The 18411-nt window shown below is 32.9% G+C and overlaps 1 protein-coding gene and 1 non-coding gene across 6 annotated transcripts; one reads left to right on the plus strand and one right to left on the minus strand.

The window, feature by feature from the left end:
• TRNAL-CAG lies at window positions 9381–9461 on the minus strand. Its single transcript has one exon. It is a non-coding gene; the product is annotated as a tRNA-Leu (tRNA).
• LOC18601998 (L-Ala-D/L-amino acid epimerase) lies at window positions 11833–17105 on the plus strand. Of its 5 annotated transcripts, none has more exons than XM_007033128.2 (7): window positions 11833–12433; window positions 13195–13305; window positions 13425–13641; window positions 13806–14139; window positions 14310–14371; window positions 14489–14561; window positions 16712–17105. In XM_007033128.2, coding segments are annotated over exons 1-7 (1323 nt in total). In that variant the 5' UTR covers window positions 11833–11908; the 3' UTR covers window positions 16713–17105. The 5 variants fall into 5 exon arrangements, 4 of the variants coding, with proteins under 4 accessions (XP_007033190.2, XP_007033191.2, XP_017975741.1 ...); XM_007033129.2 differs by having other exon boundaries at window positions 16908–17105; XM_018120252.1 differs by lacking the exon at window positions 16712–17105 and adding an exon at window positions 14709–15024.

Consider the following 18411-nt stretch of genomic DNA (forward strand, 5'->3'; position numbering starts at 1 on the left):
TTCCTTATGAAAGAGGAGTTAGAAAATTTGGGAAACAAATGAAAATATAATGAAACAAGTAAAAATAGTAAAAAGTTTGAGGCATGGTATCACTATCCTTGAGGATAATTTCAGCTCTTTTGGAGTACAAAACTCGTTGCAAAAAGACTATAGCGGTTATCCTCCTAGATTTAACATACTTTTTTTTATAGTTTGCACAAACTAGTAAGGGATAATAGGAACATCAAAAAAACTTTTCTAGAGGAAGAAATATGCATAGAAGCTATAGAGAAGATGAGTGGCTAGGTGTGTGTTGTGACTGAGGTAGGGAGGTTGTATTTATAGGCAAAGAATGAAGTGAACGTTGCACCGAATTAGGAGAGTTGAGAAAAATAAAACCCAATTAACTTGTAGAAAGGCGTTGCACCAAATCAAGAGAAATCAGGAGACTTAAGAAAACTCAGTCAGCATGGTAGAGTTTGAGTCTAATTCAATCAAAGGTTGAAAAAGTTGAAGAAAAAATTAAAGCCAAGGTACAAAAATTCACTTGGGTCTACCTGACGTGTATACTCACATGTAAGGGGGAAAATTTGAATTTTTTCAAGACCTGGCCTGATATCGTGTGTGTGAGAACCTATTCTTTTTTCCTTCCTTGCAACAAGCACATAATGGGTTTGCCTATTTAAAGCACTTTTATCTTTATGTAATTTAGTAATGTGGATGTTTGAACCTTATGAAATACACTATTTTTTCAACAATTCTCCATATATTTCATAAGGTTTCATGGGAAGTTTTGTTGGGTCAAATTTTATTTGAGTGTAGTGCATTGTGACTAGTGCTTTTTAAGCTATGAACCAGCCCTAGAGAGAATGAAATATAAATCATAGAATTTTGGTGAAATTTATAACATATATGAACCAAAAATTCTTTATGTGAAATATAGTTTTCATCAATTACATTACACCTCACAATTTTATGCTGTTCAACTTGGTTTTACGCGAATAGGCCATGCATGTGCCTAGTTATTCATAAGTGCTCTAGAGAATTTGCCATAATTTGCATAGTAACGACCCCATTCCACACTTATATAAATGATTCCATCAAGTGTATACTGCAGTTTAATACACTACCCATAAAGGATATGGAATTCGTTAAGACTTTAACTCAATCTCTTTTGCAACATTCACACACTTAGGAAGGACAATAATTTTAATATTGCATCAATTTATCAACAAATAATTTGTTATTACCCATATGAACCTAATTCATGAACTCTCCAATTACATAGGCTTAATCCCAACTGCCCACAATCAACCTCCCCTAAACTAACACAACTGGAAAAAATCACCACACAAAATCATGAAACAAAAAGACATACACAACACCCCAAAGAAACCATCACTCGAAATCATGAAACAAAATAAAAAAGACAAGAAAAAATCCTTTCTTTTCTCTCAAAATTCATTCATTGCTATTCCATCTTTTTTTTTCTTTTTTTCCTCATTTTTTGTTATTTCTTCCTTTTTTTTATTGTTAATGAAACTAAATACCTTCTCCTCATCATCATGCATCATGCTCATTGGCTTGAGAAAAACTTCAACATCTACACAAATGAAATAGCCCTTCAAAAAGAAACAAGTTAAAATTGCAAAAGATGAAATAAAACCTCCAAGTAGCATAAAAAGATTCACTAAAATAGAAAAGCCAATCTACGCGCCCATCCCCTTCACAACATCCTCTTAATCCGATATCATAAAAAAATCATCACTTCTTTGCACATTTCCCTTGATGAGTTCATATGCTTTCTCATTAATCTCCTTAAGGATCTTTAAAATTTTTCACTTTCTTAACAATCTTTTCCATTTCTCAAGATCTAAAATATTGCTTTCCACTTCCAAGCTTAGGTTCCCTACCCACTTAAAGCCACCAAAGATCCTAAAGGCTTCCTTGATGGCTAGGAATTTAGCCATGTCAGCATTTGTAGCCATTACCACTTTAGAAAATTTGATTTTGATTACACTCCTCCCTATCACTCAACACTCTTCCTATACTTGCATGTCCCGTGTCCTTACAAATTGCCTATCAACATTGAATTTAAAGAACCCTTCGCATGGCGGTTGCCACTTTAAGCATTGGTTTATTATATTCGCCTTTTTATTGTTCTTAACAATTAATGGACAACTAAGGACATCTCTCAACCTATTATAAAAAATTCGATCATTTTGCCTTGGCCCATCATGCTAATTTAACCTTGACAAGGTCTAGGCATTATTCTCTGTCCCAAATCTTTCCCTGAAAAATCAATTTATTCCTCATCACCCATATTGTCCAAATGACTGCAAAGAAAGCCAACCTCTAAACCTTCAAGTCCTTTATCCGGATAAGATCATTGCATTCAAGAAAAAAATTAATAGCTTTAGCATGAGTTATCCAATGAACTCCCCATAATCTTGCAATACCTATCCAAACTTGCCAACTTTCAAAGACTCAAAGAGGTGATCCACCATTTCCTCTCTCTTTTTCTCTATAAAGTGCACAACTAGATAAATCAACTCTCAAAAACCTCTTTTGACTAACTCCATTTTCAACACAATCCTACACATAAGCACCTTCTAGTAGAGAATTTTCACTTTATAAGGTGAAACCCCATCCAAATTCTCCTCCAATGGTCACCTACCACCTTGTCCCTGTTCATAAACATCTTACAAAATAAGTTGACTGAAAACTTACTGCTTGACGTCTAGTTCACAATTAAAGGTTTTTTCATTTCATAATAACATAGATTCAATCTCGACACAAACGGGGGTGATACAAATGAGTGTGTTGATTTGGGGTCAAACAATACTAGAACTTCGATACCATAAACATAGAGCATACCTGTAACCACTGCATTAGAGGCCTGAGCATCGCACAGTATCAGAGTAAACACTCTTGCTTGACCACTTCTAATGCTACATTGTTGCTTTATCCTGCCTTGAGATGATGTGGCTATTCCTTTGCCTTTATCTTTCATAGCATCTCTTGCAAAGGGCGTTACCTTGGACGGTGTAGTTTCCATCAATTGCACATAGCCACGGTTATCTCCCATTGACTGTCTGGGCCTTAGACAATCTTTCATCATGTGTCCTATCTGCTCGCATCAGAAACATAACCTTGTCGATCTAAGGTATGGTCCACCATGCACTTTACCACAATTATTACATAGGACACCTCTTTGTCCGAGGCTTGAATTCGACACTCCATTGAATAACTCTCACCTCCCAAGAAGGTTAAAAGAATCATTGTTTCGTGGTGCTCTGTGTGTCAGAGTGGTTCCCTCTCAACCTTGACGGCCCATAGGAATTGGACTCCGCGTCTCATTAGAATCCTTCTAGCCTCGTTGACTTTCTATGATATGCTATGTTATGAATTGATGATTAATATAATATATATTAGTTCATAGGCTTATATGACACACAAACTTGTTTCACTTTTTTGGAATATAATATATATTAATTCTTCTGTCTCATATATCGCATTTAATTCAAACTTTGCACAAAGTTTAAAATCTTTCCATTTGATTTTTGACTTTCATTGATTATTAATTTTCTCTCTAAAATCACCTTTTTAATAAAAAAAAAGAAAGAGAAAAAGCTGGTAGTTATAGTTAAAGTTAATAGACAAGAGTATGCATAATATTTAAAAAAGTTTCTAAATTATTCAAAAAAATTTAAATAAGTCCTTATCATTTTATTGCATTCAATCAAGTCCTTATATTTTATATTGAGCTAAATAAGTCCTTATGACAAATGGTTGACTTAGCCAAAATATCATTTGTGTCATTCTATGTCACGTGGTGCAAACATGCATGTTGAGATGTCATAATAGATGATAATGTGATATACTGATATAACATGATAACTTGGTCATGTAGCATTTTTCACCTTCTATATCAACACAACGTGAGCATAAAATGACAAATGGTATTTTAACTAATGTTAATTAGTCAACAATTAGTAATAAAGGCTTATTAGATCCAAAATAAAAATACATAAGTTTAATTGAATGCAATAAAATGAGACTGCAAATCCTGAGAGCTCTCTAACTTACCCTCATCAATAATAAAAATATAATAAAAAGCAAAATACCTAGTTGATGATCGATTCTGTCTAGTAAATCTCCTAAGTTAAGACTCTATGTTCTCTTGTAGAAAAGGTTGCTCCCTCTACTTAACACTCACTAGATTTGGTTGTGCAATGTTAAAACTAACATCTAACTCATCACTAACGGTGGTTGGCTCATCTGTATTTGCAAGTTTTATTTCCTGTGCATTTTTATCATTTGTGGCTCTTCTAGGTGGAATCATCACCAATGTCAAGTCATCAAATTCAACGACTTGCTTAGTCTTCACATTCTTATCAAAAGCATGCTATGGTTTTTTATCCATTAAAAATCACATATTTTCTTTTAACCACTGTTTCTTCTTAAAATCCCACAACTAGTAATCAAATCCTCCATCACCATAACCAACAAACACACATGAAGTGGCTTTACAATCAAGTTTTGATATCTTTTACGTGCATAAATGCTTTACAGAAAAACCCTTTCAAGTGTGAGTACGAAGAATCTTTCTTGTCCACACCCCTTTTGGAATGTCAAATCCCAAAGGAATTGTGGTGATTTGTTGATTAGATAGCTCGCTATGCCAATCACTTCACCCCAGAATGACTTTGGCAATTTAGTGATCCCCAACATGCATCTAACTTTCTCCACAGTGGTACAATTCATCCTTTCAATTACACCATTGTGTTGTGGTGTTTTAGGTTGTGTCTTCTTATGTCTTCTCCCATGCTTTGAACAGTATTCTTCAAAGTCATTAGAAGTGTACACACCACCGTTGTCAACATGAAGAAATTTCAAGGATAATCTTGTCATCCTTTCCACCATTGCATGAAATTTCCAGAAATAATGCAGTACCTAACTTTTGTTTTTCAACAAAAATACCCAAAGTTTTTGTGAAGTATCATCAATAAAAGTAAGAGAGCATCCATTACTCTCAAACTCCATAGGACCATATGTGTAGACACTTCATTTTGATCGAGGTGTCTCACCAACAAAACTAAGAAAAATAATAATAAAAAATCTAAAAAAGAGAAAAAAAAATAAAAATAAATATAAAGGAAATTTAAAAAGAAAAGAAAAGAAAAAAAGATAATGAACAAAACCAAAAAGAAATTGAAAATAACAAGATTAAGATCCTAATCAACTAATTCAAAATTTAACTTTTAGAAAGGAAAATCTTAATCTAAGATAAGATTGATACAAAAATGAGTATAAATACCCCTTAATCAGCCAAAATCAAAACACGAGGACGGAATGGGGAAGGAAAGATAAAAACTCAGCAGAGAAAAAGCTTTTTTAAGTTTTTGGGTTTTTGGGTTTTGAGATTTCAAAGTTAGATCTAGGGAAATTTGGTTGATTTTGAAAAAAAATTCCGATTAAGTGTTAGGTCAAGTCGAGAAGAATTTCTGGGTAAAATTTGGAGAGATTCCGTCACCGGCCGCTTTCTTTGATCAAAGACAGAAAAAGTGGTGGACAGTGGCGATCCGATGGCCTGAATCTAGGCAAAGTTGAATCCTAGATAAAGAGAGAGAAAAGCTTAGGTATAAAAATGGTGTTAGAGTTTTATTTTGGGTTTATATAATGAGAGCATTAAACGACCCTATTTAAATCAGCATAGGAAAACAAATGGTTGCTTGCACCCTAGTTTTGATTATTTAGATTATAGTTTGGTCAGTGGGAGGTTTGGTGTTTGAGTCCCACCAATAGAACAGTTTAAAAAAAAAAATTGACCATTTACCCGCATAGATCGAGGCCCATTTCAATCCAATTTTAGCTCATGGCTTATTTGAAGTAGTAAACTCTAAAAGAGACGGGCCATTTTCCACATAAAAGGTCTGGATTTATTTACTTTTGGTTTTATTTTATTTTGGTATTTATTTTTTATTCTTAGTTTCTTTTTTATAAATGTGAAATAAACATATAAAACAGCTTTAACATAAATAAATGAGTAAATAAAAACTCTTTGATGATGGAATTTTAAGAATGCTATAAGGGATAATTTTCTTGAAAATTTTATCAAAAGGGTTGGAGAATTTTGGAGAAATTTCAATACTAAAAGATTTTTATTTATTTCAAAATAATAAAAAAAATAAATTTGAAATAAACAGATAAAATAAGTTTAACATAAGTAAACAAAGAAATAAATGAGTAAATAAAAATTCTCCGATGATAGAATTTCAAGAATGTTATAAAGGATAATTTTCTTGAAAATTTCTAAGGGAGAAATTTTTCTTGAATTTTGCCATAAGTATTGGAGCATTCAAGAGACATTTCAATTTCAAGGGTTTTTTTATTTATTTGAAAAAAATAAAAATAAATATAAATAAATGAGTAAGTAAAAATTCTCCGATGATAGTATTTCGTGAAAGTTTTAATCAATAAATTTTGAGGTAAGAAATTTTTCTTAAATTCAGCCATAAGTATTGGAGTATTCAAAAGACATTTTAATATCAAAATATTTTTATTTGTTGTAAAATAATAAAATATAAAAATAATTTTAAAAAAATGAGATATTGAATTTAAAGTTGATTTATTAAGACTAAAAGAATAACATATAATTAATTAGATACCACATTGGTAGGTCTTGTGAGAGACTTAGTTTGTTTCCTAGAGCGAAACTTATCCTTTTAAATAACCTCATTAAAGAATATAGATTCACTTAGATGATAACTAAACAAAAAAGATTGGTGCAAATTTCTCTTTCATGTCGAATAGTTGAATTTACGAACTCAACCGTTATAACAATATCCATTAAAATAAATTAATTTGAATTTTTTTTCCTTTTAAAAGATGCATATATAGAAAGAAACTCTTCCATTCTTATTATATAAACAATGAGCACAAAAGTTTACAGATATACTTTGGTCGGAGGAATAAAGGACTCTTTCGTCAAAAGTAGCAAGCCTTTCTCACTCATCTGCACCTTCATTTTACACCACAAGTTTGGTGAAATATCGTCCTCAATTGCACAATTTCAACCAAGTCTTGTACATGGTACAACTTAGTTTTCTTTTCGCAACTAGCACAGACCTCTTGAGAAGCTCCAATTGCCCATTTTTAACTTTCATATACTTTCTTGTCAAGGGCATTCACTGCAAGCAAGCTCATCCTCAAATCTAGAATGCGTCTCACATCCTTCAAAGCCAATGTGCGGCCAATACTTGTTTCAACAATAATATTATCGATTCTTACAATCTGCGACACACTCTTGTTTCCCATCTTAGTAGATCGTGAACACAATCATATGTGGCACTAGTATCAACTATCCATTCAATGCCTTAAATACCAACTAGGATATAATCACCATGTGTACAGAACAAAGTAACTGTATCATCATCAAAATTTATTACTGCAACATTGTTGTCATCTAAACTCTTTTTGCTTTTTCATCTTTTGTCTCTTACTTCAATATCTTATAATTTCACTTGATGTGACCAACCTTGCCACAATGCTATCACTTCACCAAATCCTTGATCTTTGACCTGTTCTTGAACTTAAAAAAACCTCTAAAGTCTTTACCTCTATTCTTAGTTTTGCTCATGCTCTTTGTGATAAGAGTTTGATTAGTCCCAAATTCCATATCATTTCGTCTTACCCCTTCATTAAACATATTATCTTTTACCATTCCCAAGGTCAATTTGCCATTTGGGGTCAAATTATTGAAAATCACAATCAATATTTCTCAATTATCTAAAAAAAAATTCAAAAGAAACAACACTTGTAATTCGTCATCCAGGTCAATACCTATACTAGTAAGGTGATTCACTAAATCTTGAGAGTCACTCAAGCACTTAGCCATTGATCTTCCCTCCTTGTATTTCAAATTAACAAAGTTTTTAATAGCAAAAGATTTATTTTGGGAGTCTTTTTCTTATGCTATGTAGCAAACTTTACTCAAATACTATGGGCATGTTTCTTTTGCTACGTGGTGAAAAACACTTATATCAATCCATTTTCTAATAGTGTCCAATATTTTTTTTTTTTTTGAAAGTTAATTGTATTATAAAGCAGGGAATCCCTGTAGAGAACAAAAGAGAGATCTGATGATGGAAATCAGGTCTCATGAGACATTACTGGCTTACAAAAAATGTCAGACTAGTCAGTGCAAGCACAAGAATCTCATCTGTACAACAGTTTCATGCACTTGAGCCACAAAAAGAAAAGAGGACCGCCAGTAAGGAATGGAAACATCAGCAATGAACTGTTTCAGTTCCTTACTGATTTCAGACATCATTCACAACAAAGTGACTGTCAACAAAACAGACCCAAAAGATCAACATGACAGACACAGCCCATCCATAGAACGAGACCAAAAGCAGGGGAAGGGACAGCGAGAGGGGCCCTCCTTGAGTCCCGTATTAAAGACATAACAACACTGCAGAACAGGGGAGCCGCAACATACCAGCATCACTGAAAAGCTACAGAACGATTCTTATGAGATCGTTAGGCCTCTCAATCCCTGTTTTGGCGAGATTATCAGCCACTTCATTACCCGACCCGGGTATGTAACGAATCTGCCAGTTCAGCACTTTGTCTCTGAGTGCACCGATCTGAAAAATAAGTTGTCTTATTCTCCATGGAGCGTTAGGGGGTTTGGTAAGCCAAGTCACCGAATTCATGGAGTTACACTCTACGATGATGCCACCAATCTTAGCCCATGAGGATGCTGCGAAAAGGACCATGGCCTCCCTTATGGCTAGAACTTCCGCAAGATAGTGTCCAATATTTTTTAGTCTAACATTATGCAATCCATCACCAAACATATCCTTTGGCTTAGTGGAATTAATCACCCAATATCATATTAAATAAATCCTTGCAAAATAGATGATCTTCCTTCATTAACTTTCAATTTGATTAATTTGAGACTGAACTTTATCATGGAACCCAAATCACTCTCCATGGTTTAAACCAGTAACTTGCTATGATACTAGTTGTTGGACCTCAAGCAACAAACAACACAATACCACAACACCACAGCAAACAGACAACACAACTCTAAGTCAAGTTTGATTGGGCACACTTTCGACCAGAAGAGATCGAAGCAGCCACTAAATCGTCACCTATGGGAGGATGTTCTCGACACCAAGTGAGAGATTCATTCGCAACAGATGCAACAACAACTAATCCCTTGGAAACTCTACCAAAGCTAACCAAAGTGGTAACATTCATGAAGGAATTCAAGAACCCTTCCAAAAGTAGATGAGTTCATTCGGAGATTATGTGAAACAAACAACTTGATGAATAATATATGTAAGCTTATCTGTCTCTCTCGTTCTCTTCAGCTAAAAAACCTTTTTCTCTGTCAAGAATGGGATTCGAACCCATGCCCTTTCGGACCAGTACCTGAAACTGGCGCCTTAGACCAACTCGGCCATCTTGACAAGCGAGTTTTTAGAATGATTCTGCTTCTTATGTGTAATATTTATAGTTATTTGAGAAGTAAAATCAATTATTAGGATTTAGAGACCGTAGACGGATTTCGAGAACGAAGTGATGCATTTTAGTATCGTTTGAAGGAATCTTGCTGCTAAATTCTTCTCAACCCATGTCATGAATTGCTACTTCATCAGAAAACAAAATGTAAGAAGAAGTTACTATGCTTTTGTTCTATGATTATACACATTTCCTCCAACAACTAATCCCTTGGAAACTCTACCAAAGCTAATCAGAGTGGTAACATTCATGAAAGAAATCAAGAACCCTTCCAAAGGTAGATGAATTCATTCCGAGATCATGTGAAATAAACAACTTGATGAGTGATTTTTAAGCATGTAATTTAGTTCAATAATTTATTGGGTGTAATTATAAAAGCTAGTGTGAATTCCAATCAGACATGGCAAATTATTGAAGCAAAGGGATTGTTGAAGATATTGACAATGTCTCTCTTTGATTTCAAATGTTGTGACAATACATAAATTTTTTAAAGCTCTTTCTTGAATATAATATAGTATAATGATTGCATATAAATCTTTGGGAAAGCGAATTTAACTAATGGGAACTGATAATCATGGAGACGCATTTTGGCATGTTACTCCTACTTCCAAGAGTCACCAATCACCAAAATATGCTCTTACAAAAGAGTATCTATCTAATAATCAAACAAATATAAGACAGTGTCTAGCCGCAACATATTTTTTTTCTAATAACAGAACGCATGACATTTAGGGATGCCAACCGGGTTGGGTATCCAATAAATAGATTCGGGTAAGGATTTCATTACCCAAATTGGGTTCGGTGGGTACCCACCCCGAATGTGATTTGATTCGAACCCAAGTAAGGAATAAAGACATCCAAAGTCTGTATCATTTTGATCAATAATTTTTTTTGTTAAATGTTGACAAATATGTTGAAAATATAGTTAGTTAAATCACTAATGTGATGATATGAATATATATAAATAAAAATATTATTAGATTATTAATTATGTTTAAATAATATGAATATCATGTCATATTACAAAAGAATATAATTACTATTATATATATTTTTGATAAAAATGTATTTATTTTTTATTTTGGGTTAAGATTTCAAAAATTATAACTTATAATATACATACTTAAAAAGAGTATTTGAGTTTAGAATAGTTTTAGAACTTAATTATTTTTTTATTTCATGTAATTAAAGACAAACTCATATAGTTATTAAATTAATTCATGAAATTATAATTATTAACTAACTTGTAATATCTTTTAATATATATTATATATGTTGTGTTAATTTATAAAGAATATAATTACTATTATATTTTAGACTTTTAGTATATATACTTTAAATATAAACATATTTACTTTTTATTTTGTATTAACGTTACAAAAATTATAACTTATAAAATTATTAATTATAATGTATATACTTTTATTTATATAAACTTATAAAATATATACTTAAAGAAAAGTTCTGAGATTAGAATAGTTTTGGAACTTAACTATTTTTTTAATTTCATGTAATTAAGGACAAACCCATATAGTTAATTAAACTTGTAATGTTGCTTAAGTTGTTGTTTGGATATTCGTTTTGATATTTGTTTTAGTTATTTAAGTTGATATTTGAGATATTTGTTTTTGATTATTTAAATTTAAATTTTATTGTTTGTATGCTTTTATAAATGTAATTATTAGTGAATTATATGGAATATGGATGAAAATATTATTATATATAGATACGAGTACGGATTCAAGTTCGATAATTGGGTACCCATGAAAAACATTTTAATAATATTTTTACATAATTGGGTTTTTAAATGGATTCGAGTAATGGGTATGTATTAGGGTTCGAGTTAGGATAGTAAATTTAAAAAATATTTGGGTAATTGTAGGGTTCAAGTACCCCATTTATTAATTAGGTTCGAGTTTGGATATTTCAAAATTAGCAAATACTTTACCCGTTTGACATCTCTAATTGGATTGTTTCTTTGGGTGTTTGGTTGGGCCTCATCTTATCTCATTANTTTATTTAAATTTAAATTTTATTATTTTATTTTTATTAATTTAATTAGTAGTTAATTTTATAAAATACGTAAAGAAATATTATTATATATGTATACGAGTTTAGGTAATTGGGTATCTATAAAGAAGATTTTAATAATTTTTTTAATTTAATCGAATTTTTAAACAGATTAGGGTAATTATAAGGTAATAAAAATGTAATAGAGTTAAGGATAAGATAGTAATTTTAAAATTATTTAAATAATTAATAAAATTAAAATAATTAATTTTTTATAAGGTTAAGATTTGAGACCCGATCCGTTGACATATCAAGCGTTGCCTCACCAGGAGATTAGTGAGTACAAAGAAACAAAGGAAGAAGCTGACTTCAACCATCTCCTCCAATGGCTTCTTTTGCTTTTTACTCTGCTCTTTTTTCCACAAACTCTTTGCTTTTGCCTCCATGTGTGCATAGGCTTCCAATATACCTGCAAACTAAACAGAACATCTCCCAGTTTAGTGTCATTGCCAGCTCCAGTACTGGCGGCAGTGAGCTGACGACTGAAGCAGCAGTTACTAAGACTGAAAGTGAAAGAACAAGCTTTGGGTTCAAGAACTTGACTGAGACTTTCTGGGTTGATGTACATAGAGCTGAAGGGAGGCCATTGAGTGTTAGGCTTAATGAATCGTTGACCTTTGCATCTTCAAAGCTTGAAAAGGTTGAGAGTGTGGTAATAAGAGTTGAACTGAGGAACGGGTGTGTTGGGTGGGGTGAGGTGCCGGTGCTTCCTTTGGGTAACTGGAATCAGGCTATGGCTCTTGAGAAAGTGAAAGAGGCATGCAAGTTTCTGGGGCAGGGTCCCCCATTGACTTTGAATTTGGTCTTAGATAAGATTTCAGAGAATGTTCCTGGTAGAGAATTTGCTTCTGTGAGTATACTACGACCCTGTCCTTTTCTTTGATACCTTCCTTTTGTTTTTCTTTTCCCCTCTTTTTCAAATTTATTTGTTGCATTGATGGTTGTGAACAAAAATCTAGTCCTGCGGACTTGTGTGTATTTTCTTTTATATATTCTGTGGAGCTTCCTGATTTCTTGGACTTTTTCCCTCTGAGCACAGCATTCCCAAATTCCTAATAGAAAAGAACTTCTTTTCTCTTCTTCTTCTTCTTTTTGGTTTTCCTGTTCAGAAAAGTTCTGATGTAATGAATTCCTCTTACAAGAATTTTTTAATAATCTTTATATATCTCTTCATAATTAAAGGAAACAAGTTATGAACAAACTTGCGAATGTGTTCATTTAATAAGTACGAGTGTAATCCTTAGTATTTATTGAGTGATATCTTGCAATTCTTAGATCTTATGTTCTTCCCTGACACTAAGTGCATGACAAAAGTTCTTAGGTTTTTGTGTTTATCGAGTGGTATGATTTAGTCAGTTACTTACTGGTTTCAATATCTCTTTCTGTTTCTTAGAAGAACAATATCAACACATTATATTGTTGTCACTTCTGCATTATATCAGTAATCATCAAATGCCAGTTATGACAAATCAGCGACTTCAAAATTTAAGCCGTCATAGATTTAGCTTACTAATGGTCCTCCTTTAGGTTGCTTCTTCCCCTTTTATTGAACTAATAGGCTTGAAGCTCACTATGCATTCCGATCCTTATAAGCTGTATCTGTATATGAAGGTTAGGGCTGGACTGGAAATGGCATTAATTGATGCAGCTGCTAACAGCATTGGTGTCCCCCTATGGAGATTATTTGGTGGTGTGTCAAATACCTTGTCGACTGCTGCTACAGTTAAGTCCCAAAGCTACAAGCATATTTTAATGAATGTCTAACTATTAATAATTGTAGTCAAATGATCCGTTTCATGGTTGAGATGAAGACTCTCTTATTATTTATAGCATATTTGCAGATTCCAACAGCTTCCCTGGTTAAAGCTTTTGACCTGGCTGCTAAGTATTGCAAACTAGGATTTAAGATATTGGAGCTTAGAGTGGGAAGAGACCTAAATGCTGATATTGAAGTTCTTCAAGCAGTACGAGCAGCACACCCTCATTGCTTATTTATCTTGGATGCAAATGAGCAGTACACTTCAAAGGAAGCTATCGAAGTTCTTGAAAAGCTAAATGGTAAGGTATTTTACACATGAGAAGTGGGCTTAAAAGCAGATAAAGATAACTTTTTGTTGTTATACAAAGGACTTAGTTGAATTGTAATTAACCTTGTTAGGTTTTTTGTCAACTTAATTTGTTTCACTGATTAAAGAAGTCTTTTATCATTCATTTTATTGCAGAAAAAGGAGCAACTCCTGTTCTTTTTGAGCAACCAGTTCACAGAGATGACTGGAGAGGTCTTAGTGAAGTGAGTACTGTTGCTAGAGAGAAGTATGGGATATCTGTTGCAGCAGATGAAAGTTGCAGGAATTTGGTTGATATTCAAAAACTTATACAGGAAAATATTGTGGATGTCATCAACATTAAGTTATCCAAATTTGGGGTTCTTGGGACCCTTGAAATTGTTGAGATGGTTAAAAAATCAAAATTGAACCTTATGATAGATAGCGTGGCTGAAACTAGACTTGCCGCAGGTGTTGCTGGTCATTTAGCGGCTGGACTTGGTTGCTTCAAGTATTTATGCCTCTTCTTTCCATTTATCTATTAAATGCCTTAAATTTTTTTTCTGTGAATTAGCAACTTGAGTTTAATATTATCTATTTCTTGTGTCTGGCAGTTTGAACTCAATCTGGTGAAAGTTTAACAAATCAAAGGTTTAAGTTTTGATGCAACTTTGTTTGCAGATATGTTAATCTTAGTGCGCCCATTTTGCTATCGGAAGATCCAGTTGTGGGAGGCTATGAAGGTAGAATTGCTCTAAATCTTACATCTCTTTGGAATTTGTATCTTTTCTAGTTGTATGCAAGGTTTGTGGTTTGGAGCTTTAAAGAACACATTAACATATTCAATTTTCTTGTGCTAGTTTCTGGTTCCAATCACAAGTTTGTTAATAGCAGAGGGCAAGGAGGTTTTCTCAAATGGGATATTGCCTCATGGTGAGCCTTTCCTTTACTTTAAAACAGATTTCCATGGTCAAAATAATAATTTAATGATCTCTGTGCATGCTTTAGTTTTTTACCATACTATGCTAGAATGTGTAATGCAAGAAGCAGCAATAGTGTATTTGTCCCATCTTCGTGCAGAGATTATTTATTTGCATGTGTCTGTGGATTGATATTGGACAGAGTGGAGGGGCAAGGGTGGGGAGGAAATAGAGGAAGATACAATGCTAGCTTTAAACTTTCGGAAACAGCCTATATTAGAATCTTTTCTTCCATGTAAGTTGCATAGCGCAAATCAATTCAATAGCCTCATTCTAGTCAAGGCCTTGTAGACTCTGTGTACCTGATCATGGTCTAATTAAGCATTTAGGCAGGGAACGGTGAATACTTCAGTGTAATTGATCTCTCCTTATAAATCTGATGCTCAATATAACATGTGTTTTATGACTTAGTTCTACTGCTGAGGCCTATGGTTCTGTTTGTCACTGTAAACATCTCCGGTCCTGGTTGTTATGGCACAGGATTTTTAACTGCTGAATAGAGGAGTTTTAAGGACACAAATCTTGTGAAGCAATGCTATGTAGTTCATACATACTATAGGGAAGAATCATCATACTGTTTTTAGGAGTGTGCCAAGGGCAGAATTGCTTAGGATGAAGAAAAAGCTGATTCTCATGATCTTCAAATCGCAAACCTGAAGACTAATATTGGTTAAACTGAAAACTAAACATGCCGTTGCATACTTCCCTAGTTCATCTGATCCCAGTTTTAGAGTTTGGATGGTAAACTTTTACATGTGAAATATCTATTTGGAAGATAATCTTATTAGTTCCACTGACTTCACCCACAGATTCCAGTTAACTGTTAACTCATGAGCCGAATGCCTAGTGAATCAAATTCAAATCAAAGGAACTAAATTAGTTACACATTCAAATTTTATCTTGTACTTGCAATGTTCCTGATGACTAAGTTGACAGTACTGAAAAATCTAAAGGATCGATAAGAAATCATTTGGCACCTTCTACAGCATACCCTTGATCATCTTGCATGCAAGACGTGGCAGCTATAATGCAAGTACTAGCTCTGTAAAGCCAGTTCTTTAAAATCAAAATAGGAAAGAGTGAGAAAAAGTGGTTCAGGACATGAGGTGTTTGACGATCCTTTGTTTAGGATGTAAACTTAAACAAAAGCCATTAGAATGATGAAGTTTTTTGAGGAGGCTGAAAGAAATTCTAGAAGAAGGGGTGAAGGGGAGAGAGCTGTAATTCTTACTTGTGGTCTTTGGCGATCATATACAATATTTTGGGATGATTTCCTTTAGGCATTTGATAATTGCTTGTGAGAGGAACGTTGGTGGTGTTGCAGAAAGTCAGAACTAGTTGATAATGAAGCCTTGAGATTGCAATAGAAGAATAACAAAGTCCTGAGAAGCTGCATGACGGTCCACAAATCTTACCATGTGCTAATATGTATAAATATAGTTTAAACCTTGTTTATAAAAAAATTAACCAACTTGTTTAAATATAGTTTAGCCATTTTACTGATTCTTAAGGAGTTACCATGCATCTGCTCATGCCACCTAATATGTAGTATCCATCTGTGGTGTATGAAAACATAGATTAGTCAAAATTAATGAAGGTGAATAATCTGTTTATCCTTTAATCTCTACTCCTTTGCCCGATATCTTTTGTGTTACCTAGAACTCTTAACTTCAGTTGCACTGAAGTTAAACTATGATTCAGAAATGAGCTTCTACAAGCAAATAGATAAGAAACTTGCCAACAAACTGACTGGTATCATAGTTGCTACTTCTTCTCTGGTCCATGGTTCCACGCCATTGTTCATTGATTTCACAAATAGGCATTACTGGAGTCTCTTGTAATCAAATGTTTCTGAACTTTTATAGCCTTAGGCTGATGGGCGCACCTTAAATATTCAAGTGATTATTTTCACATTTTCTCATTTGTGTGCGTTTGTGAGAAAAGAGAGTGATTTGTCTACAACTAGAAGCTTAATTCTGTTGATTTTGTATCCTTTATTTAGAATTATTTGTTCACTAAGATTCAAACTGCTGGGTGATGTTAGGAATCAGTACAAACTATGTTTTAGCCTCTTTGGTTTGACCAATATCTTACATCCTGCAGAAATTGACTGGTTATGCTCTCACAAAGGAATGAATTAGAAATTTTGCTGGTCTGTCCCTTGCTTCAACAAAATTATATTAAAAGATTAACCAGCATGACAATCAGCCCTGATCAGTTTCCAAGTATCTAGGGTACTCTTCTCCATCCTTTGGCCACTATCTGTATGAACAACTGAATATCTACTTTTATATTTAAGGATTCTGTAATGTATACAAGATGAAGTCTATTTAAGCATAGATTTCAACAAGTAGATAATAAAAGTATGATTGCTGGATTGTACCGGTATATATATATTACAGACTTTGCAGTAGTGTAAGCATGTCCATTGCTGGAGAACTTTTCATGACATCACCCTGAACATGTTAAATTCAGGCTTAAAATCACACAGTTTTCACTTGGCTCTTGTGCTTCTAGCTTTTTTAAGCAATGACCCTAATTTACTGTTATCCTCTGCAAATGTTAACGTTTACTAATTCAATGTACAAATTTAGAAGAAAGGATATTGCAACTCAATTCTTTAAACAAAGGATTTATACACTCTTATTGTTAAGTCAAATGTTTGAGTCTTAAATTTCAAGCAATTTCTTTTGCTCTTTCAATGATCTTTTACCTGGCTGTAAACACGGAGAGTCTATAATAAATGCTGAAGAAGAAAGTATTCGACAAGATTTATGAATTAATGTTGGTTCATCAAGCAAACCTGCTGCTAAAAATGACCACAGGCCTCCAATTTGAGATATTTTTATCATTGATTGCGTATGTGGTAATTAAGATGGTTAGTTGCACAATTATGACTCAAATGTATTCATCTTTCAATTGTTCTTATATCGGCGTCAATTCAGCATCGTTGTGATTTGAAAAGCATTTTCGTTGTATACGTCATTGGCTTGTGGGTCATCCCCATTAAAGACCGCAACAAGTAGGCCAGTACGGTAGGTCAAACGCACCATCAAACGTAGTTCCAATTACAACAAAATAATAATAATAAAAAAAAGCAAACAAACAAAAGGTGACACATGTAATTGCCTCTCTCAACACAAGTTTTAACATACATAGATAGGTGCAACATTCAAGTGCAAGTGACAAATATTTGTAATTTGTCTCGAAAAGAAGCGTGGAAATATATTCCTGCAAGTCAATTATAAATAATAATTTTTAATATTGTATTTGTTTTATTTTTAAATTTGTTATAATTAAAATACTAAAATTTATTAATTATTTTAAATATAATCTTAAAATTTAATTTATTTTTTATTTATTAATTTAATTTTTGTTAATAATATATATAGATAAATTATTTTAAATTTATTTCAATTAATTATTTAATGGGTAGTTTTTTTTTTTTCAGTAACATATAGTGTTTAAAATATTCGAGTATAAGTTCAAGTAGATATGATATAGATCAATCTATCACTCCTCTAAATTACAAGTGTGTAAAAATCCATATAAAATAAGATATATGCACAAAGAACAACTTATACCAACATTAATTAAGAAACAATGGTGATAATGGAACTTGTGAATGCAAAGGATTTTATTGAAAATGAATCCTAATGATTTATCAAGTAGGATGACGAAAACACCAGAAACCTTCATTTTTTTTATTCTGATTTTGAGAGGTTTTGACTATTGAAATAGATATTGAAAGAGTAAATATTCGATCACGAAAATTTTATTTTATATTTTATTAAATTGTTAAA

The sequence above is a fragment of the Theobroma cacao genome, chromosome 4 (genome assembly GCF_000208745.1).
Source record: "Theobroma cacao cultivar B97-61/B2 chromosome 4, Criollo_cocoa_genome_V2, whole genome shotgun sequence".
Taxonomy (NCBI): domain Eukaryota; kingdom Viridiplantae; phylum Streptophyta; class Magnoliopsida; order Malvales; family Malvaceae; genus Theobroma; species Theobroma cacao.